Source organism: Oreochromis aureus, linkage group 19 (assembly GCF_013358895.1).
Source record: "Oreochromis aureus strain Israel breed Guangdong linkage group 19, ZZ_aureus, whole genome shotgun sequence".
NCBI classification, from domain to species: Eukaryota; Metazoa; Chordata; class Actinopteri; order Cichliformes; family Cichlidae; genus Oreochromis; species Oreochromis aureus.
This window is the reverse complement of record NC_052960.1, coordinates 27,564,238-27,588,677: the sequence shown is the minus strand read 5'-3', so window position 1 is coordinate 27,588,677 and position 24,440 is coordinate 27,564,238. Positions and strand designations below refer to the sequence as shown.

At 39.6% G+C, this 24,440-nt stretch overlaps 2 protein-coding genes across 4 annotated transcripts in view; one reads left to right on the top strand and one right to left on the bottom strand.

The window, feature by feature from the left end:
* The window catches only part of sptbn5 (spectrin, beta, non-erythrocytic 5), a 97,581-nt gene extending 83,053 nt beyond the window's left edge, over positions 1–14,528 (top strand). The window contains exons 79-80 of the mRNA XM_039603765.1: positions 12,418–12,614; positions 13,113–14,528. Coding sequence (XP_039459699.1) covers positions 12,418–12,614; positions 13,113–13,267 — 352 coding nt within the window. The 3' untranslated portion in view covers positions 13,268–14,528. The remainder of the gene's footprint in view (positions 1–12,417; positions 12,615–13,112) is intronic.
* Positions 949–6,120, bottom strand: LOC120435026 (transcription factor 7-like 1-A). 3 transcript variants are annotated; one of them, XM_039603766.1, is made up of 11 exons: positions 6,021–6,120; positions 4,844–4,962; positions 4,291–4,667; positions 3,881–3,939; positions 3,516–3,783; positions 3,148–3,206; positions 2,922–3,050; positions 2,566–2,722; positions 2,303–2,410; positions 2,141–2,183; positions 949–2,029 (listed from the first exon to the last, which is right to left on the bottom strand). In XM_039603766.1, exons 3-11 carry the CDS (start codon positions 4,603–4,605, stop codon positions 1,056–1,058), a joined length of 2,112 nt encoding a protein of 703 aa, XP_039459700.1. In that variant the 5' UTR covers positions 4,606–4,667; positions 4,844–4,962; positions 6,021–6,120; the 3' UTR covers positions 949–1,055. The 3 variants fall into 3 exon arrangements, with proteins under 3 accessions (XP_039459700.1, XP_039459702.1, XP_039459701.1); XM_039603768.1 differs by having other exon boundaries at positions 949–2,023; XM_039603767.1 differs by lacking the exon at positions 6,021–6,120 and having other exon boundaries at positions 4,844–5,039.
* Positions 14,529–24,440: the final 9,912 nt, after the last annotated feature.

Here is a 24,440-nt window from a genome sequence, read left to right as displayed (position 1 = left end):
TAGGAAATTCATGTCTCTCTCAGATTTCTTCAGATTTCAAACTCTTGGAAATGAACCACTTTTTTTCTCTCGTCATATCTTTTTGATGGATTTCCACAGAGCCTGGAAAACTTCCATGACTGTTCACCAAAGCCTGCTGTATTTAACAGTGAAACAAAGATATCGATAATAATGGATTGCATTTCTGCATTTCTGCTAAATCATAGTATTTGTGTTATTTTATAGTATTTTTGCAATCATATAGTATTTCTGCACAATCATAGTATTTGTGCCAAAACATAGTATTTCAATTCAAATCATAGTATTTGTGCCAAATCATAGTATTTGTGCTAAATCATAGTATGTGTGCAAAAACATAGTATTTGCGCTAAATCATAGTTTTTGTGCCAAATCATAGTTTTTCTGCTAAATTACAGAATTTGTGGTACATCAAAGTATTTGTGCTAAATCACAGTATTTCTGACAAATCACAGTATTTCTGCTAAATTACAGTATTTCTGGTAAATCATAGTATTTTTGGTAAATCATACTATTTCTGCTAAATTACAGTATTTCTGCTGAATCACAGTATTTTTGCAATGTTTAAGTATTTTTGGCTTAATATAGTATTTCTGTTATCTCCTAAATTCTTGTGTTTCTGACAAGTTATCATGTTTCTCCTAAGTTACAATATTTCTGCTAAGTTCTGCTATGTTATTGTATTACTGCCAAGTATTATGTTTCCTCTAAGTTATTGCAGTTCTGCTAAGTAATTACATTTTTGCAAAGTTCTTATGCTTCGGCAAAGTTTTTACAATTTTTGCAACTTTTCAGCTTTTTTCAGCAGACAGCTTCAGCTTTACAGCATCCACACAGCATTTTCGCAGGAAATGCAAATTTTTCTAGTTATTTCTATATTATTGCTGTATTTAATTTTTGTTTTAGTGTTCAGCATCATATTCGGAAAATTAAAAGACTTTATTTTTTATTTATTTACACAAATGGAAAGGACAAGAAAACAAGAAAAATACAGTTCAATAGCTTGCGTTTGTAAAATGTGTCCAGTTCAGTTCAGTTCACTGTGAATTTGACTGTTCCAGTAGAGATTTTGTACGAGAGCTGCAGGACTGTTGAGGCTCTGCAAAAAAGGGTGGAACCTCAAGCAAATTAAGCAGTGAGCTAAGACCTTCTTCAATAGAGTGTATGAAGGTAGCCGTGGTTTGGGGGGTGAAGGACTGATCTGATTCTGGTGAGGACCAGTCAGCTTGAGGAGAGGAGGGCTGTAGAGGCTGTGCAAAGGGCCCAAGTTTGAGGTCGTTAAGTAGTGACATCATATTTTTTTCAGTTTCGCTGAAGGGAGACACTGGCTGGCATTCAGTGGGCGCAACAGAGGAGTCCAGCAATATAGATGGAGAGGAATTCTCCAGAGAAGCAGGGCTGTTCGGACTATATTTAGGAGTATTAGAACAGGAGAGTGTATCAGGCTGTGGAGTGACAGGGAGGATTGACCACATGTCATCCTGAATGTCAGCGAAACCAATAGGCTCTTTTTGGTTTTCAAAGAATGTGTCAGGGGAGGCACATAATGTGGATAAAGCAGAATATACAGGAGAAGCAAGGCTGGTCTGATTTAACTGAGGACCAATGAGTGGAGAGGAGGGCTGCTGAAACTGCTCAGAAGTGAGGAGGAGGTCAAGCTGTTCTACCACTGACAGCAGTGCTTCATCAGTGTCACTGACAAAAGGGGCGTCTTTCTGGAGCTGAATGGGTGCAGCAGAGGAGGCCAGTGATGCAGATGGGGAGAAATCTATACGAGAAGCTGGGAGGACCGGATTTACTTGACACACAGGCGCATCAGCTGCTGTCTGTGTGTTCTGCAGTTGCACACACGCTGACTGCTGATAATGCAGGTTGGTAACAGTTGGCTGTCTCTGTGGCTGCTCGAGAGGCTCCTTCGCAACTGAAGAGGAAGAAGATGGCTGTGTCTGAGCTGGCATCACACAAAGCCTCTTGGCCTGTTGGGCTTCCTGTTTAGGTTCAGATGCAGATGCTGCAACACAAACAAAAACACAGTAAGTCTTCTTTTGTTAACAGATTCCCATCTTCTTTACATCACATTTCACATGAAAAAACATCATAATTTCCAGAAACCTCCTCTCACCTGTGCTTGAGGTGCGATTTCGTGTTCTCTTCCTCTTTTTGCCCTAAAAACAAAAATATGAGAATTTTCATCAGTTGATCCAAACTTTGTGCACTGACTGTTTCATAATTCAGTGCAGTGATGGGCACATGTATGAACTGCATGTTGGCACTTTGGACATACATAGTTTTCTTTGGTGGACCAGTCTGGATGCTCTGTGGCGTGACGGCATCTCTCGGTTTCAGCCTGATCAAAGTATTTTGCTTGTTGGTCTTTTGAGAGAGACCTCCACTGCAGACAGACAATCATGCGAACACACTGTCAGCATAGATAAATACTCAGCTACACTGTTACTACACATAACTACAGGACAGCTGGTACACATGCACAAACATGAGCATAAAGCATTAACAGATGCATAAATATATTCAGAGTTACACACTTACCCTCTTTCCCACAACTGCATTTATGGCTGCACTGCCAGTTATGTTCAGTTCCGCCATCACCTTTGGCCTCTGCTCCTTCAGGTAAATCATGAAGGCGTTTGGTGGTTTCTTTATGTACAGCCGGTCCTCATCCTGTTTGGCTTCACATTTCCTATTTCTACAGGAATAAAACAGAGTCAGAGCATTAGCATTGTGTACAGCTGCGATGAAAGTAGTTCAAAAATATGAGTAAAGCTGTGAAACTGAATGTAAGGAGGCACCATTAAAGGAAGCTGATTACAATAATTCAAGCAAACATCTGCAGAAAAAAGACGGATATCTGGAGATCACTGACACAAAGCACCAGAGAAACTTACTTTGGAAATCCTCCAGTCCGAGGATCTAATGCTGACTGAGGGGGTGCGGGTGCTCCAGTGAGGAAAGGAGGGAGAAGTGGAGGGTTGGATGGGGGAGGAGTGACAAAATCCCAGAATGGCACACCGTGCCTACACAGATGCAGAGACGGATACAAGATAACAGAGTTTATGAAGATACAGATGTTCAGCAGCTGTGTTCACTGGTGTGTTTGTGTGTTTTACATACAGTTCTCCAGCAGGACGCACATACTGCCTCATGTTTTCTGGAATCCCGGGCACATTACCCTTGAAACACACAAAACACACAACAGTTGATGAGACAAGCTGCAATACTATGATCTATCCACTCGGTGGAAGAAGTGATTAGTGGGAGGAGAAGATGTGCATAAAACTACATTCATACATAGCTTGACTTTGCTCTCTTGTGCTATTCTTTGGAATTATGTTTCATTGGCAATGACTAAGTTTACTGTTCAGCAAAGCTTCACTCCACATTTATACAAAGGTGAAATACAAGGAAGCTGAGAGCAGAGTGATGAGTCCGACACTTTTAAACGTCTTTATCAATAAAACTCTAATGAGTCCTGTCACTACCTCTGGGTGTCTCAGCAGTCCCTGCCTATCTGTCCCTGGCTGACTGTAGAGGTGAGCTGGCACTGTGGCGGTGTTAGTGACCATGAGAGGAACCAGCTGCTGAGACACAGGAGGAGCTGTTTCCAGGAGGGTGTGGCTAAGAAATCCTCCAATCCGAGGATCTAATGCTGACTGAGGGGGTGCGGGTGCTCCAGTGGGGAAAGGAGGGCGAAGTGGAGGGTTGGATGGGGGAGGAGGAGTGACAAATTCCCAGAATGGGACACCGTGCCTACACAGATGCAGAGACGGATAAAAGATAACAAAGTTTATGAAGATACAGATGTTCAGCAGCTGTGTTCACTGGTGTGTTTGTGTGTTTTACGTACAGTTCTCCAGCAGGACGCACGTATTGCCTCATGTTTTCTGGAATCCCGGGCACATTAACCTTGAAACACACAAAACACATGACAGATGATGAGACAAGCTGCAATACTATGATCTATCCACTCGGTGTAAGAAGTGTTTAGTGGGAGGAGAAGATGTGCATAAAACTACATTCATACATAGCTTGACTTTCCTTTCCTGTGCTATTCTTTGGAATTATGTTTCACTGGCAGTGACAAAGTTTACTGTTCAGCAAAGCTTCACACCACATTTATACAAAGGTGAAATACAACGAAGGTGAGAGCAGAGTGATTGTAGAGTCAAATAAAACTGGTTTTCTTTCATGTGGACTCAAGCATGCAGCAGTTTTAAGCATCTTTATCAATAAAATTCTAATGAGACCGGTCACTACCTCTGGGTGTCTCAGCTGTCCCTGCCTATCTGTCCCTGGCTGACTGTAGAGGTGAGCTGGTGCTGAGCCCATGAGTGGAACCAGTTGCTGATACACACGAGGAGCTGGTTCTGGGAGGATGTTGCTAATAAATCCTCCAGTCTGAGGATCTGATGCTGGCTGAGGGGGAGCAGGTGTCCCAGCGGGGAAAGGAGGGGGAGGCAGTGTGTAGGATGTTTGCCCCAGAATGTCAACTGCTGCATCTTCAGGAGTGGAAGACGCTTCTTCCGACTGCATTGTCTCTGAAATATGATTGTTTTCGTCCCTGATGTCCATTTTAGAGACAGAGGGGTTGAGGGGGTCACTCAGCAGAATGACAACTGCTTCTATCTGGGATCCTGTGGCACACATTCATAAAAGGTTTTGTTTCTTTTACACTATATTCCTACACCTCATATGATACTAAATGTAGAGTTGCATACATATAACAGCATTCCGTTGCAATATAAGCAGTTTATAATTAAAGTAACACACAAACCTTCACAAACTAAATCAATCACAACATTAAACTCACCTTGTTTTTATAGACAAGGTGATCAGACTTTTTCATCCTCTCCTGAGACCAGCTGCACTGCACCATCAGCATTTTATATCTTCCTTTTTCACTCAGTAAAGTGTTTCCTTTTGTTGGCTCTGCACGTGCAAGTGTGTGATAACAGGTGAAATAAGGGATATTTTTCCATTGCAGGTTTAGAGTGTTTCATTTAGTGATAGCTATCAATCCACTTTTCAAATAATCTCTAAGGATCTGAATTTTTAAGAAAGACACAAATATCCCTGCTTATTATTAGGCTAAAAAGCTTGATATAGACATTACAATTTACAATAAAGCAGCAGCATCCCCACATGGCATGTAACACCCCTGCAGACCAGCACTGCGCCTATATTATACTTTAATCAAGATATAGTTATAATTTAATCACATTAGCTCAATGGGGTCACAAATACTAGAAATGATCTACTTAGCATTACATAAATCACATTTTTAAGAAAAGGTGGAGTAAAAATGTGTTTACAGGAAAAACGTGTCTGTCTACAAATATTAACTAAACATTTTTATGTGCTACAAAATGGACATAATGATAAATGTGCTGAGGTGAAACTAAACTTTCAATAATATCACCACTATAGTCTGTTAACCATCAAATTAGTCTATGCTGGTCAGCTAGCTAAAAGTCTTTAGATTAGCAGCCTAAATCACAGGCTAACATTAGCATTTGTTAGCCAGCCAGGATGGTCTGAGGCTAAAACTAGAGTTCGTGTAACTTTGCCTGAAACCCTTTAAAGTCTTCAGTAGAGGCAACTGTAAACTATAGTATTATTATAGGACTTTTTAGAATCCTAAAACTATTTCTGACTGTCTATACATCAATAGAACCATGAAGTTTTTACTTTCCAGCTAACTATAGTATTTATGAAAACTGGTCCAGCCACTGGAGGGCAAATTTGGTGTTATCATAGCAAAAAAGGATTTGAATTATTTTAAAATAAAATTTAATTAACAAAAATGGGAAGCTTATGTCATATTAAATCTAAATAACGATTATTTTCAAAAGGAGTCAGTAAAATATTCCTGCCTTATCTGGATACACACCAGTTAACAAATAAATTAACAATTATTTCTAAATAAAAACACTGAGTCTTTTGAAAAACATTATTTTAATTAAAAAAATATAAGCTTTAATTTTTACCACAGAATTATCAAGGCAGTTTCTTCAGCTTCAAAGTCCAAAATCCAAATGATCCAAATGAAGCCTGAAAGAAGAGTAATGGCTGGACTTGCTTACTTTTCCCCTCCTTTTAGGGTTCTTGCTCCCACAATGCATTGCAGTAGTTAAGAAATACAGAAAAATACCTGTAAATGACTAATACGAAAAATTCCTTCACATTTATACTGTACATTGTACTGTTTTTTTTACTGTTTTTTTTTTTTTTTTTACAGTGTACTGTTCTTTTATTAATCCTACACTTCCCAAGGTTCTTTTTTTCAAAAACATATTGATGCTTAATAAATCAAACTTTAGAACAAATATAATCTAAAGCAAAAGTAGATAAACTAGATGCTGACTCAAATTATGCAGTGCATAGCAAGTCTGCTTTAGTTTAGTGGTAGTTCACAGGAGAATGACCAAACCGACTGAGCTGACAGGAAGACAACTGCAACTCAAATAACCACTTGTTACACCAGAAGTATGCAAAAGTGCATCTCTGAACACACAGGTCAAACCTTGATGCAGATGGCTGCAGCAATCAGAAGACCACTTCGGATGTCACTGCTGACAGGGAAATCCAAAAGTTGGTTCTGTTCATCTGGACGTAGTGTTCTCAGTGGGAGAAACGTTTCATCACTCATCCAAGTGACTTCTTCGGTCTCAGGTTACCCCAGTTAGCTGTCATGTTAAATTTAAATAATAATCTAAATAATATGCAAATGTACTGTTTATAAGATTGGGGAAACCTGCAGTCAGCTGAGACTAAAGAAGTCACTTGGATGAGTGACGAAACGTTTCTCCCACTGAAAAGGCTACGTCCAGATGAACAGAATCAACTTCTGGAGATTTACTTACCTGAATGATTGAGAATGCATCAAGACGATGACAGGGAAACTATTTCAATTCAGTTCAATTTTAATTATATAGCACCAAGTCACAACAACAGCTTTAGATTCTAAGGTAAAGCCCCTACGATAATAGAGAGACAACGCCCTGTAAGCAAGCACTTGGCAACAGTTCTCCCTTTTAACAGGGAGAAACCTCCAGGAGCACCAGGCTCAGGGAGGGGTGGCAATCTCATGGGTTGGGAGTGAGCACTGGAAGACAGGACTAAAGACTAAATCGATCAGACTAAAACATACTGTTTGTGCTATCTGTCCGCCTTCCTGGCTTAAGAACGGTAAAATATTACCTCTAATATACTTGATAATAGATATCTGAGATTCTATAGATTCTATATTCTGTAAATCACAGGTTTGTGCTAATTATCTGTTTGTGGTGAGGAACAAGTATTGCTGAAAAAAATCAGTTCATGAGCTCAAAAATACTGGTGTACTTCTTCATTTTTCATAAAGTACACTTGTCCAGCTCCAGATGGACACCCCGTCAGAGGCGGAGACAATGGCACTTAATTAAAAGCAGCTTTCAGAAGTTCTCCAGAGGCCTGGTAACGAACTAATCATGTGATTCAGGTGTGTTGACCTAAGGTGAGATCTAAAACCTGCAGGGACACCGGCCCTCGTGGACTGAGATTGCCCACCCCTGTGTTAGATGCACATATTAATGAACATGCAAGGAACTTTATGACAGTGCTGTCTGAGGTGAAAGGAGAGAGATTGCTTTACTTTGGTACATTTTTATTGAAGTCTAGTTTTAGATTTGACAGGGCAAAGATTCAGTTATTGCAGACCTCCAAACCTCATGTGACCTTCAGGTTTGAGCAAGTAAGCAACCAACCTCTCCTAATGTGTTTCCATGGCCAAGCAGCTTTATCCAAACCTTACATCACCAAGCACAACATAAAGTGTCAGATGCACTGATGTAAAGCACGCCTCTATCGGTCTCTGGAACAGTGGAATACCTGATCTTTTCTCTGTCTGGCAATCTAATGTACGAGTCTAGTTTTGGCGGTTGCCAGAAGAACTGCACATGTCTGACGCCATTTTGCAGTGTGTGACCTTTCCTAAACCTTGTGGAAAGCCTTCACAGAAGAGTTCACAGAAGCTGCAAAGTGTGACCTGACATTATATGAAACCCTATGGATTAAGAATGGAATGTAACACAAGTTCATATGTACTTCTATGTACATATGATTTGGGGCTATATAAATAAAACTGAATTCAACTGAATTGAAATTGAATATAGATAAATATAAAGGCAGATGAGTGATTACTTTTAGTAAATGTCACCTGCCTTACTAACGAGGTATTTTCAGCGAGGACATGCAGTGGCATGAGTAAGTAGTGATGTGACCATTAAAGAGCTAAGGCAGTCAAATAGTTATAATAGTGACTAAACCGCCTTAATTAAAGTATATACATCAAGATAATGATAATATTAAAAAAACAAATGATACAACAAAGTCTTTATTCAATTGACATTAAATCATCCCGTAGTTATCCTGCTATGAGCTTATTACAGTGTTCTGTTGAATAAATAGGATTTTCTCTCTGATATTAAAAGGAAAGCTGTCCCTCATAATAGTTTGAGGTACATTTATTTAAAATTAACAAAGCATTATTCAAAGACTATTTATTTTAGCTGTGTAAGCAGCCATAATATTTCTGCTTTGGTCCTGTGAATTCTGTTATTAAATTAAGTTGCTGGAATGGACAAAGAGTCCCTGATACAAAGCATTGCAGGCATGGTTTTTGGGGTCAGAGAGGATGGTTGTCAGTCACACGTGTTTGATGGAGTTTCAGGCTGGAATGGTTTCCTTCAAACTGCGTAAGGTAATTTGACTTTGACTTTCACATCTACCTATTCACACTGTGCACTGTGGGGACACTGGGCACCTCTGAGGTGGGTGAGAGGCCAAAGAAATGAAACTCCCCGCCAACAGGATTTTTCTTTAATGAGATACTTGGACAAGGTGAATTACATTCAGTGGGCACACTATAGTGGAAAAACACACGGTGGCACAGGACACAGCTATGGCTCTATTCAGCTGTCATGCATTGCATCTGCTTTCGTTTGCTGCATGGTGATGAAATATGGAGCACTGTAGTGACTGCATGACTACAGCAGTCACAAAATACACTGACCAAGGGATTTCTGTGGAACAGATTGAGTATGTTTATTCAACAGGTACAGAAATAGACATGTAAAAAGGACATGCTGTGGTTTTCACAGCAGTTAGTGGTGGGGCTATTTGTTGAGGAACTGAATGCTAAAGTCCTGAGCTCAGACTGGGATTGTTGTTTTGAATATGGACTAACCAAAGACTATTTTAAAAGATCTGGATGTAGCCTTTGGTCTAAATTGTAAATCCTATTGAATAACAATTATTTACAATTCAATAACAATAACAATTCTTCACAATTCAATATCTGTAGATATAGTCCTCATGTTCTGAGATCCATCTGCTCACTCCTTTCCAGCCTCATCCTCTTTTCTAATATGGCCACTTCTTTCCCCAAAAAACATGATAGTAACAGCCCAAATGCCAGACTCGAGGCTTCACAATGGTAGTCCACAAAGGAAGGATTGTGGCATGGAAACTGTGTGCTTGCTGGATAACAAGATATACCTTTTAAATTAAATAAACTTGGGTTTTTGTGAATGCTGATTTGTTTTCCTAGAATTTGCCTGCTTCAAGGCTTTGTGCTAAGCTAGAGTGACCATGTAATATCCTAGTCCTGTCAGCTAAAAGTTCACAGGATTTCTAGAGCATTCACAGCATTCTAGAACTAGATGTAATAAAAATTGAATGCATTATATAGTAAATAATTGAGGCATAACATGCTCAAAAGTATAGGCAGTACAAGCACAAGCACTGGCTGGTCCCTCTCAGCAGGCTTTCAGAAGTTAGTCAGGTGAAGAGAGAAGAAGGAAGTGAGTCTTCTAAGGGAGCGAAGCCTTAAAGAGACAGGTTGTTTCAGAGGATGAACCAGGGGCTGACTGTAGGGCTAGTCGACGATAAATAAGGAAGTGAGGATTTTTTTACCTGTCAGCCTGAAAGGCTTATGGGGATATTGTTGGTACCCTGCTGGGCGGCCAGGCAGGCCGCCCAGCAGAGAGGTGTGGATAATTCAAAAATAAGGTGATGTAGGATTTTCAACTTATCATAGGTGCATCTATTCAAAGTCTCAGATGAGTTTGAATATTGGTGACCTTCAATTTATTTGAATTGTTTTTTAATCTAGCACCAAATCACAATAACAGTCACTTTTATATGTAAGCTACAAACCCTACCATAATACAGAGAAAAGCCCAACAATCAATGACCCCTGTGAGCAAGCGCATGGTGACGGTGTTAAGAAAAATTTAACAGGAAGAAACCTCTGGCAGAACCGGCTCAGGGAGAAGCAGCCATCTGCTGTGCCCAGTTTTGGGGTGATGGGAAGGAGACAGGACATAAGACATGCTGTGGAAGAGAACCAGAGATTATTACAGTTTTTTCTGATGGCTTAAGCACATTTTTTGTAACTATTGGCTATTTTTGCAAAACTCTACACACAAATAAGAAAACCCTTCACCCAATCAGCAAAACATTGTAGTTTTCTTGTAAAAGCGAATAACCCTTGCTTAACTCTCCACACCTTTGTAAAACTGGTATTTTCGTATCCAACAGTTAACATAAGCCATCATATTACAGTTTTTTCTGAATGCTTAAACCCTAACTGTGATTCTCATAGCACAATTTCTAAAACTATTAATACTTATAGCAAAACCACTCACTGAGTTTGCAAAACTAAAAGCACAAACATTGCTTTGCACTCAGTTGTAACACACACTTTGCAAACCTGTAGCTACAATCCACTGCACAGCACTCTTTTTGCAGAACTGTAAACACAACTCACGGCTTTACACTCAATTTGCAAAGGATCAACACACTCGTAGCAAAACTATACACATTTATGCCCATTATTTACACTATTTTGCCAACTGTCTGGCACACTGTCACATGTGAAAACTTTTTTACATAATTAGTTCACTTTGCAATCAGCCTAAGCACTATAATACAGGTAAGCTCTGTGTGTGGAGTCCAGTGGAGGGAGCAGGAAGAGTGACAAGTAGAGGAGGCCGAGGAAGAGGACGTGGAGGTGAAGAAGTAGGACGAAGAGGACAACAAGGACAAGGAGGAGCAAGAGGAGGACGAGGAGGGGGGAGAGGAAGGGTAAGAAGAGTAAGAAATAGAATTGCTGATGACATCAGAGCTACAATAGTGGACCATGTAATCAACCATGGAGTGACCCTGAGGGAAGCTGGCCAACGGGTTCAGCTTAACTTGAGCCGCTACACTGTAGCAAGCATCATAAGGACATTTTGAAATGAGAGTCGGTTAGTACAGTCACTTTGCACTAAGATTTGTAGCACTGCCATGCTAATGAGAAACACAACAATACCATAGATGTAAAATTCCAGAAGATATTTTCCCCTGTGCCTTGGACTAGAGCAGCGCTCCCCAACTCCCGGGCCTCAGACCGGTACCGGCCCGTGAGTCGTTTGGTACCGGGCCGCGAGAGTTGAGGCTCAGGTGTGAAATGTATGGTTTCCAGGGTTTTTATCGGTTTTCAGCGTTATTTTGTTATCGTTTTTATTGTTAACTCGCTTTTCCTGGGTCTTTTCACGTGTGTTATGAATAAATCGTCTTTTTTTTGGTACCGGTACTAGTTTTATTTTGTTGTGTTTAACTGCGACACCTTAAAGGCTGGTCCGTGAAAATATTGTCTGGCATAAACCGGTCCGTGGCACAAAAAAGGTTGGGGACCGCTGGACTAGAGGACATTTCATGTGATGTAGACTAAATTTTGTGGCCAGATCCACAGAGATGACACAATGTAGACTGATTTCTTTTTTTTCCTCAGTGAAATTACTATTTCGTTTTGACTTGGAAATAAACACTTGTGTTTGTTTTGATGTGTGTGAATAAACACCAGTACTTGAAGTTTGGATCCCTCTATGCTTACGGATCTATGACAAAAGTATGAGCTCAAACTGACATAGCCTACCTTGTGCACAGAGAAAGCAAAAGCCAGATGTGTTTTTTATTCATACCATCAGTGTGTAGATGGTGGATTGTGTGCTTATTAATTTGATGGCTTGTGTTTACTGTCTGATACAAAAATACCATTTTTACAAAGGTGTGGTGAGTTAAGCAAGGGTTATTCGCTTTTACAAGAAAACTACAATGTTTTGCTGATTGGGTGAAGAGTTTTCTTATTTGTGTGTAGAGTTTTGCAAAAATAGCTAATAGTTACAAAAAATGTGCTCAAGCCATCAGAAAAAACTGTAAGTAGAAAGCTTGTATCTCAGATCTCCCCCTGAATGTGGCCAAAGACTAGTTTGAGAATCATGTAAAACAATTACTCAGAGTCACATGGAAGTGGTATAATAGATGCACTAAAATTAAAGATGACTTGTTGCTACTCAGGAGAGCGTCATCTGTCAACCTCAGTTTGGAGAAGCTGGCTGAGTCTCCAGATGATTCCTCATCGACCAAACCTCTCAGCAGGAGAGCTGAGAGCCTGGAGAGACAGCTATCCTCAGAGGGCCAACCTCCACCCAAACCCCCCCATACCTACTACAGCAGACATAGCTATCCTGATGGAGGGGAGGTCAGGACAGCAGGTGAGATGTCACAGTAAATTTAACTGGTTTTAAAACTTGTCTCAGTCAAGTTTCAGCTTCTGCCCCATGAGGGCCAAGAAAAAGGAAAGACTGCTTTAAAATGTGCATTTAGAACCATGTTATGTTAGGCAAGTGTTGCACCAACGCCAGCTTATGTGCACACTGACTTTTACAGGGTTTATTTGTACATCACTACAGAAAACTTACCTTAAAGTTTGTTCCACATGATTACACACTGTTTCAAGGATGGATTTCATTTCCAGATATTGTTAATGCACACATATTACAGGCTTCAAATGGAAATGCAACCTCGGAGTCAGAGTTGCTAAAGATTTTATCAACACAAACTCCTTTTTTTTAATGTTGTCAATCATTTGGATTTGTAATCCATGTATTACTATAGTTTTTTAACAGACCACTGAACAGCGCTTAGAGGAAATGCTCATTTTGAAACTTCTATGTCAATAATTGGCCTGATTGTGACTTGATGCACTGCAGATCCACAGAGTCTCCAAAGTCAGCCATCAGTGCCTCCTCCTGCTCCCCCTGACCCCCAGGACCCGCCAACTGTGAGCCCCCAAGTAATAGAGGACCCTGTGAACAAAGACAAGCCAAAAATGAACGTCTTCAGAAAGTTTTTTTCTAAGAAGTAACACTTTGATTTCCATCCATACATCTTGTGATGCTGTCCATCTCAGTCTTGTTTCAGATTTGGAATATTTTTGTTACCATCAACAATAAGGATACAAAGTCTTGACATAACTCTGCATGGAGTTTCATAGAAATCACATCATATACTAATTACAGATTTTCTTTTACAAGTACCTTCAGCAAATGAAAGGAGATTATGCCCAGCACAGAAGAAATGATAAAGTAATGGCTCATACCACCACTAGATTTGTGATTGGCTGCTTATTTTCCATATTTGCTGATTATCTGCTAGCAGCTGTGCAACCCACCTCCAGCCCAGCTCCTCTTTTTCATATTGTCTGGCTTAATCAATCTGTGCTTCTCTGTACTATACTGGGTCTTACTGCTGCTCTCCCTGTCTCTGTCATTCTGTGTATACACATGGAAAGGTAATGTAAATAAATGAAAATACCAGAATCTTCTTTTACTATAGAAGTTCTAACTAAAGTGGCAATCAAACACACAAAAAAACCCCCCAGCAAAAAATCAAAAAACTCCTTAAGAGATTTTTGGAGAAGCACTTTATGTCATGGCCACAGTAAGGAGGCCTGTTGTCTCTCATATGAGGATTTGAAGCAGCCAGCAGGTCAGCAGTTCTACAGCAGCTAGAGACAGATGTTAATGATGTGTTTACATCACCTCTAATGAGAATCTGCTCTCGGCCTGATCCCAAACAGTTTAAAGTGACTCCATGTGAAGAGTTTGACTGCACGACATGATCACTACTTTATCAAAATTGACACTTGCTCTCATACAGAATGATTGACAGCAAATCAATTCAAGCAAATTTGTCACATTTAACTGGAGAAAAGGTTTCACGAAGACATCGTTCAGCAGAGATGACGCTCCACATTTTCACACAAAGAACTTTGGTTAATGATTCAACTCCATTTATTTATTAATGAGCAACAAATCCAAACATCTCCAGTCTCATTTTCTCATCCATTCAATCAGATCAATAAGTGAATCAATAAAAATAATGAGTCAGATTGAAACTTGAAGAAATCATTTGGGAAAAGAAATTAAACTCAGTTGAAGTGTTAAAGTGAGAGTCATTCAATAAAACTGAATCAAAAACGTGACGTAACTTCATCATTTATCTGTATCTGTTTCTGCAGATCAGACTTCGACAATGTTACTTATCTTTTTCTGTATTTGTTTGATTGCTCTAAGATTGTTTATTGATGTGTTTGAATTGCTTTAATAAAATGTATCCATGTTTCATTATCAACCATTATTTAGCTCTTTCTCTTTCTCTCACTGGAACTCTGGTAACGATTGGCCACATGTTAAAACTTCATCAGTGTGTTGACTCACAGCACCAGTATGTTCACATGTTCAAATGACATCTGCCTGGACTTCAAGGGCCATGCAGAGAACATTTGACCATCATCATCTTAGATTTGAACTCTGTGGCACTGGATTTAGGCGTTAAAGGAGGCAATCTGACTTCACTGAACACCATTTTTAATATCTGAATACTTAAATATCTAAAAAGAAAATGATTGCTGCTAAATGTCATGCACCAACCTTTGGGGCTGAGAAATTAAGCTATTGATGATGTGCCAAAATCTCCACTGGCCATTTGAACCTGTCTCCAAAAGCATGTCATTGGGAATGACAACATCTCAGCCACAAAGTGGTTGCCTGGGTAAAACCACAGAACGTGAGCATGGTGAAGCAAAGTTGCCAATTTTCTGAAAATTCAATCACTACAGACCTCCAAACTTCATGTAGCCTTCAGATTAGCTCAAGAACAGTGCATAGAGAGCTTCATGAAATGTGTTTCCGTGGTCCGACCAGCTGCAACCAAGCCGTATATCTCCAAGCAAAATGCAAAGTGTCAGATGAAGTGGTGTAAAGCAAACTGCCCATGTCTGACTGCATAGTGCCCTGTGTGACGTCTGGTGGAGGTGGTGGTATGGTGTTTGAGCTGTGCCCCTTGCATACCAAAACATTTTGGACAACTTCATGCTCCCAACTTTATGGTAATGGTTTGGGGATGGCCCCTTTCTGGTCCACAATACTCCTTCTACAGTGGCAGTAATATGAACTGGAATGGCTAAACTGATCATGCCAGTCCCTTGTAAAGTTTGCACAGACAAATTGTGGGGTGGTAGCTCAGGTGGTAGAGCAGGTCACCTACTAATCACAAATCAGCCACAGTTCTGTCTTCTTCTTGCTTGGTATTAATATCTTTGTATCTTCTAATATCTTTGCAAAAATTAATTTAAAAAGATAGAAATATAGAGACAAATTTCTTCATACACTCATAATGTATTATTATAAATTGTGTTATAAAACATAATATTAAGCTTTTTCACACTCGACGCAATCTGTGCTGAGTCAGCACAAAAACAGACCTGACTTACTTTCCTGTCTCCCTTTGCAGTGAGCTCTGTTCCAGATCTGAGAGTCAGAGTGTAACCAAAAACTTTTTTTGATACTTTTTTGATTAATTCTAATTTATTTCAAAACCTTCTGTATACTCTGGGCACTGGTATGGTTTAGTGAACTACGCAGGTCAACCATGTACTAAAAGGCATGACATTTTGGGGGAGGGAAAAAAACTCCTTCGCTGGTAATGTTATAACAGTTTCTCTTTGATGTTGTTATTGTGTGATGGTAGCACAGCTGGTCTCATAGCAGGATGTTTCCTGGTTTGTACCTCCTGGCTGGCTGAGGCCTTTTCTGTGTGAAGTTTGCGTGCTCTCCCTCAGCTCAGATGGGTTATCGTCAGGTGCTCTGGTCCTCTTACAATTCAAAGACATGCATGTTGGGTTAGTTGGTGATTCTAAATGAACCACGGGATGTGAGTGTGTGTTTTTGTCTGTGTCTCTGTGTTGACCCTGCTACCTGTCCACTGTGCTTCGCACCTCTCGCTCTGTGAACTTGATGAGACTTCAGTCCCAACATGACCTTATGGTTGGATAAGGACATAGATGGACAGAGGGGATAAATGTCATGTCTCCCTGTCTGCAGAAACTCTCACTTGAGTAAAGCTCCTCTAACCGAAACGTCCTCTTGGTGTCGCTGTCGGTACAGGAATGAGCCTCACACTGTGCCTGTCGTCCTCGTGGCGTGAACATGCGGCCTCCAGTCATCTGGTTGGATTCTTGTGAAGTCTGTTTTCAGCGCTTGTCATTGATTGAACCGTTATATCATTTTAAAGTCCTCCGCACCAACATGTGGTGTTCGTCCACAACGAAAACCTTCCCTGTCACACGCGAAGCGCATTTAAAATAGATATAAACAGTCACTGCGCAGACTCCAAAAATATGGAAACAATCGTGAACTTGTGTGCATCATATATCTGTTGTATTTGAATTGATTTCAATTGCACAGATTTTTCATCTAAAGGTTGCCCAAAATGAGGAATGCGCTCATGATCAGTTAATGAAAAAACTTAAAACGCCATTTATATGTAAAACAGCCAAATTAACGTGGTCGAGCTCATATTTCTTTCTTAATAAATGAAAAAGAGGGCATTTTATCAGTTGAATGGCTTTAAAGGTGTAACATTTCTTTAATGCTGTACATTTTTTGAAAGCATATATTTGTCTTTATTTGTGGGGCTTCGAAACATTCAGCCAGTCCACGCTGAAATTGTTTTTAGATGGTCTTCGTGCTGCTGGATTGTACTGCTAGTATAGAAGTATGTGACCGACCATCGGGCTTTACTGTTACCGTCCATTTTTGGTGGTGTTGGACCCATTTGTGTCCCTCCAGGCCTCCGTCTGATTCCCCCTTCAGCATTCAGCTCACGGCGCGACAGAAAGACAAGAGAAACCAGAGAGCAGAAACAGCAGGAGCCCAAGGACAGGAACAGTGTGCAGAAACCAGCTGAACTTATCCAGAAACCAAATACTGAGGATGGCATTTAAACTTCATTGTGTTTCTGTGTTTGGCCCTAATGTTGCTTTTGACTGCGCGTCATAGGTGCTCTACTTTTTATACGTTAAAGATGCTTTGGTCTATAATAAAGTTTACTATCATTTAACCGGCAAGAAGAGGGTGATTTTAAAGAAGAAAGAAACGCATCACACTGCTTTTTATTTATTTATTGTTTAGCGCAGGTCTTACCTCTGTGAGTGGGCTATTGTTTTTCACACTGAAGCTGCTTGCTGGTTTTAAAGGTTTATCCCCTTTCACCTTTTCCAAAGTAATCGGGAATTCTACTTCAATGTCCCTAATAAATAACTGAATAAATATATTAATATACACGAGAAATGACAAACCAAAAAATATATATATTGAAAATGCAGGAGGTTAAAGGTCCGTATTTGGACTGTGGATAATACCCGGCTAGGTTTGCACATTTAAATGTTGAATCTCATATTATTCCGGGTCAAATGCATGCTCATAGATTAGACGGCAAAACGCGAGGTTAAGGTGACCAGGTGCCTCACTTTATGTGGGACTGCACAGCATTTTTATCACCTTTACCCCCCTCTCTTCCTCCCACTTTTCCACATACAATGTCCCACATTTTGATTGGCTGAAGTTTACTAAAGTCAGCAGTCAATCTCACAAGAAACCTGTGGCTCAAAAGAAATCCACAGATCAGCGGACGCATCCAAACCCTGTGGATATAACAGTGCTGCCGCTACTGTGAAAAACAAAAATATACTGATGTACAAAGAGAATATCATCGGATTATTAAAAACAAACAAACACGCTTAATGTTACAGTGCATACTGTTTGTGAGCTATTTGGAAAAGAAGTATGAAATGAAACAGTGAATGAAATAAATGTGTAGCCTGTATAGTTGCATGTGTTTTATCTTTGCAGTGACATTTGTGAGCAGTTCAACCACCTCTCAGCATCAGCATCGTACCCCACAGTCTCTGCTGCTTGTCGCTTTGTGTGGAGGTTGTTCTCTATATTCCACCGCAGGTGATGAAAAATCGTGTTTGTAAAAGTATATCTTGTTCACAATAGGCCTGATCCAAATAAACGTTTTATTCCTCTTAAAAACTCTTCAACTCGGCTTACTATAAAAAGAGATTTCCCAGCAGTTTAAACGGGATTACTGTAAGATCATTACAGCTGTAACATCAACATGACACCAGATCTCCGTGTTAATCTAACAAAAGTAGCAAGATTGGTGTGTGAATAAAGAGAGCGGTATACTATTAAAACCCGGCGCGCGGTGATGTCAGGATTTTATTGACTCACTTTAAAAATAAAGCGATTTTTAAGTTATTTTCTCTCCTTTGCAACACTTTCTGCAGAGACGTTTTAATCAGTTTCAGTCTCGCTTGAGTATTTGTGGGACACACTGTCGTGATTTTAATATTTTATTGCACATTATCGCCAGCTGTTAGAACTTATATGTGACCAGACGCAAGCAAGTTTGTCGTTTCAAACAATTTGGAATTTTCAGCATTTACCAGAGAAAGTTTCAGGTGTTTGCTTTTTGCCATCACAGTCTCATTTTTATGTTTTTCAGACACTAACTTTAAATCACACTACTGCTTGAAAAAACAACGACAGATGTTATAAGACTGCGCACGATAAACTGAGGCTCAATATGAATGCCAACACGAAGAGTGGAATTTGTCTCGGTGCAGTTCCACTTTCCACTGCAGGGTGGCATCATCTGTCCTCCTTTGAGCTCTAAAGCCAATCAATGGCAATACTGATGTTTAGAAATCACACAGCGTCCTGTGTTCAAACATTCACACTCTAAGGCAGTAAATTCTGCAGATTAACTCCGTCTTTGTGTAAGATTTAAGGGAAAGGCCGATTATTATTTTGGTCGATCCCCCCCCTCCAACAAGGCATACTATAGGGGACAAAAATCAAATGCCCGTGTTTAAAAAAACACTTTGGGGAAAAATTATTTTGAGGAAGGAAAAAGAAATACTTATTATCATTATCTAAACAGACTTGTGAACTAAAATGTCTCTCTGATATCCTCTGCTCCTTCTTGTAGAGCTCCAACAAATCCCTGAAACCACAGTAACACCCCCTAGAACTCACTTATGACTCCTTTTGATAACCAAAAGCCTTTGGTAACCAAAAGCCTTTTGATAACCAAAAGCCTTTGGTTATCAAAAGGAACCCAAGGAACCCTTTATTGACAGAATGCCCCATCCACCCCATACACTCCATTAACAAGCTCTTAGACTTTATTAAAACACCAGGTTTAACTTAAAAAAATCTGAAAGCCGTTAGGGCTCACTGAAAAAATCGAACCACCTAAAAAACTCTTTATTGAATCTGTCAGTGCCCAAATAAACAGCCTTTCCCCAAGAAGCAGCCCCCAAACCTCCTTTAACCATCTCTTTATATTCTGCTTAGCAACCCCACAAGAATGTCCAGATTCTTGATTTGGAACCAGAAGTTCCTTAGTCACATTCCTGGACTGAACTATGGAACTTCAGGAACCCCCTTCATGCTTTTCTTGGTCTGAGCATTTTCTTCTTTACTGTCCTCTTTCTGTTGGTATTTAGCAACTTTAAGAAGGTCTTGACCTTTATTAACCTCCCCTTAAACTCTTGAGGGCCAATGATAAACCATTCCCCTCCTTAAGAAGCTCTTGGATCCCAAATAACAACTCGTGAGACCCTCACAATTGAACCCATTTCCGCAAAAGAACCTTAAAACTTTCAGATCCCACTGAGTCCCTGAGGATGCCCTTAGAGACTACCAAAGCGCCTTAATGCTTTGCAAGGTCAGAGGTATTTTATTATTTGTTGCCTCTCCATTTCAAGTCAACCAGAAACACTTAAAATGAATAAAACAAATGCTGAAAATATAATCCATAAGAATTTCTAGTGATGGCTGAAATCTTAATTATGATCAGACAGCTAGAGGTCGAAAGTCTCTTTTGTGTTTTTTTCGCCGTAAATATGATTATTTTTTTTAACTGATATTTCATGAAAAGTAGAGCGATGCGCAAAGAGGTCATAATAAAAATATTTCAGTCTTCTAACAAGGTTTATTTAACGTTCCATATTCGTAAACGATTTAAGGATGTAAATCGAAACTTGTTCCCAACAGAATTCAATAAAAACAAAAAAGATTCATTTTAATCTCTTGCATAAGAAAGTTTCTGACGCTCCTACTTTGCCGGGAAATGTCAAAAAAGTTTATTTTGAGTTTCTATATTCAGGGCTCAGCACTGAGTGTACTTTGATGGTTCTTTTTATTTGTTATACTTTATATATATATATATATATATATATATATATATATATATATATATATATATATATATATATATATATATATATATATATATGTATATATATATATATGCTGAGGTCAACATTTACTGTATCTCATCCTTCATGACGGCGTTTCCCCCCATAAAAGAACTCCATGTAGTTTTCAGTCCCTCTTGTTAATCAGCCGTTTTTCCACGACCTCTGCACTCCAAATAGTAACGCTCATATGGTTTTATTTGGAGTTTTACTTGTTGCCACTTTCTTCAATGCTTATTTTTGGCATATTAAATTGCAAGGACAATAACTGGATCCTGGTTTCATTTGAATGCCCCAGCTTTTTAATTTAAACACCAGCTGTTACCCGCCCAAGCAAATGTTAGAATTAGCATCTAAAAGTCGAGAAAAATTAGAAAGAAGCTGTTGTTATTTGAATTTATTTTTATTAAAACAAACAGATTTACATCTGGAACCGCAGAAACCACCCCTCCTGGCCTCTCTCCGATGAATCCACCTGCTGCTTTTGTTTCATGGAACAAAACGTGTCCTTAAATTTCTGAAACAGGCGCTTTGCTGAGATGCTTTTGGACAAACTAACACCAGAGAGCACCAATTTTTATTCATCCCTGTTTTTGTCCTTCTGAGGCTGGATGGAGGGTTTTCTCTGCGGCTCCTCCTCCTCCACAACCTTCCCCTCCTCCTCCTCCTCAGGTCTGTTTGGATGCTGCAGAGTCTCACAGCCCGACAGACACAATCAGGAATTTACCTCAACACATACAGACACAACAAGGAAACACAGCGGCAACAGGGAAGCGCTGCAGAAAACATGCAAGCTGAGCCGAACAGTCCGCTCACATCCTCAGCTTCTCCGAGCAAACAGCCAGTATATTCAGTTAACAGACAAGCTCATAAACAAACAGCACCGAGTTAGATTACGCTGTCAAAATAAAAGCATAATGGAGAAAAGAATGTCGCTCTAAATACATTTCCTTTATGCGCGCGTTTTTACGCACAAATAAATATAGTGGGAAGAATGAGTATCAGTTTTTTGGCACCTGCTTGCACTTGACCAACACCCTGAATCGTCTCATTGTTGTTATTATTATTTGAAAAAATTAATGCATTACATGAAGCTGAATCTATCCTGTATTATAAAAACTATGGGAAGTGAATGAAAGATCCAAATGAAGAAAAAAAATAAATAAAAAATTACAGAACCTTTCCATGAACGTTTTCATCCAGCGAATTGTTCTTTTTGGTTCTGATTATTGTAAAAGACCACTCAATAATAATAATATGTCATTAAATCATACATATGAAATGTTCATATAAAAAATTAAATTCGAATTTAAAAATTATTTATTTTTTAGCAAAACAGATAAAACAAAAACAAAATATAAAGCTTCACAGACGGGAAATAACATAATAATAACAAGACCGGTGATGAATCTTAATGGTTTATATAACAAAATGATTAAAAACAAAAAAATGGAGATTCTGACAAACTGATGGATTTTACTCAGACTTGTAGTTTCTGAGAATGTGTTCAGTGTTCAGTTTCTTCTTTGTGCTTTTAAAACCTTCCAGCCCGAAATAAACCCGCTCACTTTGCTACAAGTCTTCCCCTGCCTCGCTTCAGTGATGAGCGCCCGTCACTGACAGACTGCTTCACCTTTTTCACAGAAAATAAATTAATATTTGTGGTTGTCTGAGAAGAGCAAACGCTTCCGTGACGATTCAGTGTGTCGTGCGTAAAAACAGCGGAACGTGTCTGAGCAGCTGGTTCCTTTTTTATTAGAACTATACAAAGAATTACGTCAGGTGTATTTAATCCAGCTAGACTCTCTTAAAAGTCGCGCTTTGTTAATAAATGAGCTTTCTCCTTTTAAATTGTAGGTTTTCTGTGTGTCAGCAAGCTGAGTCACATTTCTGCCGAAAAGTCTCCACTTTGGATGAAAACTGTGAGTGCGTTTTTTTTCCTCCTCAGCGTTGTTGGCAGATTTCCACATGATTCAAAATATAAAAAATATGGAAAAATGTTCAATTAGCTGCGTTGCTGCTGAGTTTTATGTGGTTTCGGTTTGGACAACTCGATGCTCCAATGATGTGAAAAAAAATGAAGGTGGGGGCTTAAAATTTCGGTTGTGTTCCCCTCGCACACATTGACAACAAGATCCTCATACCACCTTAAACGTGTTAAATCAACTGTTGTGCACTTTACAGACTGACAGATTTGGCTGAGTGTGTCTCCCATTAAACTATTTAAGGTGGAATGACATTCTGAAAAGCTTTTATTTTGTAGACTTAACAGGTTTTTTTTTTTTTTTCCTTTTGTAATTATCTGTTCCAGACAACACGTGAGGGTGTTGTTGAGGGGGAACATAATATATTTATTTTTTGTGCTCATATGGAGAGAAAAACTTCATTGTAGTAGCAACAATACTTGTGAGATCTGCATGGAAATATTACTATTACGGTACTAATAACAGCGGTGTAGCTGTACTCATTTCGTCAATAATGACAGTGAATCAATAAAAAAAACAGCAGTGCTGCTAACAAGAGGTAGTTGTGTAGTTTCAGGGGCTGAAGCAGCTGCATGCGGCTGGAAGTACTACAGCCGTATTTGAGTGGATTTTCGTGTAGTTTTTGTGGGAACACTTAGCAGTAGTTGCAGTTTATCCATGAATTAAATGAACTCCAGTGAGACCAGAAACAATATATGACTTTATTCAAACAACAGCAACAATAACAAAGTGCGTAAATATAACTGCACAGCCCAATCCGTGTAGTATCTGTAAAGCAATATGTGGTCTTAGCGGTTTACTATTAACATACGATAATAATGTAAACATTTAGGAATGTAAGAACAACAGCGGTATCCATTCACTAATTTCCTCTCCACTGTGACAATTTAAACTTTTTTCATTTCCTTTTCACAATAATTTCTTCGCGGGCTGGCAACCAAATTCTGTTATGAATGTAAACACATCAATCCATAAAACAGAGTCCCCGTCTTTAATTTTATGAACGTTAAAGCGGAGGCAGATATTGTGGACTTCATTGCGTACAACCCTTAGTGCCGTTAGAGCAGCAGTAAATGAAGGAGCAGGGGGTGCCGCACCAGTCACAGTATATGCGTATAATTACAATGTATCTTATTTGATTTTTTCATTTTTCTATGGAGAAAAAATTACATAAATCCCTATTTGGAATGTTATGTTAAATGATTTCACATTTTTCTTAGGTATCGATGACGGTTTAAAAGAAAAATAAAAAATAAATCTGTGAATGAGGCTTGGTTCTAGCTCTCGGCGGCCCTCGGCTCTCCACCCTTTCTCACACGCCGAGTCTCTTCCTGCCTCCGGTTCACTTCGTGCTGTTGTTAAATTCTCCTCCGCTGGGAGGAAAGTAAGTGACTACTGAAACCTTCCTTAAAGTGGCAGATTGAAAAGACACCGTGTTTATGCGCGGCACACATTTTACGCACGGAGAAGCGGCTTTTGCAGAAGCAGCCCCGCAGCCTTTCTGCGCAGCGCAGTCTGCTGCGATCTGACACATAAATCACCTCAGCCTGTCCTGACCGTGTCCGCGTGCCCTCCGGATCCCCTCTCCTCTGTTTATTTTCCCGGGATGTAAACAGTTTTGGAGACGCCGAAGGGGCAAATATTTGAATCGGAGGAGTGTAAATATGAGGAGCGGCGGGGATTTGGGTTTACGCATGCACGGTGTGTGTTTTCCAGCTATGGTTTTTTGGTTTAGGTGGGGGAGAGAGTGTGAGAGGGGAGGGATGAGGGGAAGGCACACGAGTGTTGATAAGGGTGAGTGTGTTTTCTACGCTGCAAAAAGTGTCCGATTTGGCGGCGTAAAAGGCTCTAAAGTTTCATTTTCTCTATTAAAAGAATGTCCGGTGAATAGACAAATGGGTTTTAAAAATCTCCAGTTTTCTTATTCGAGTTTAATCCGT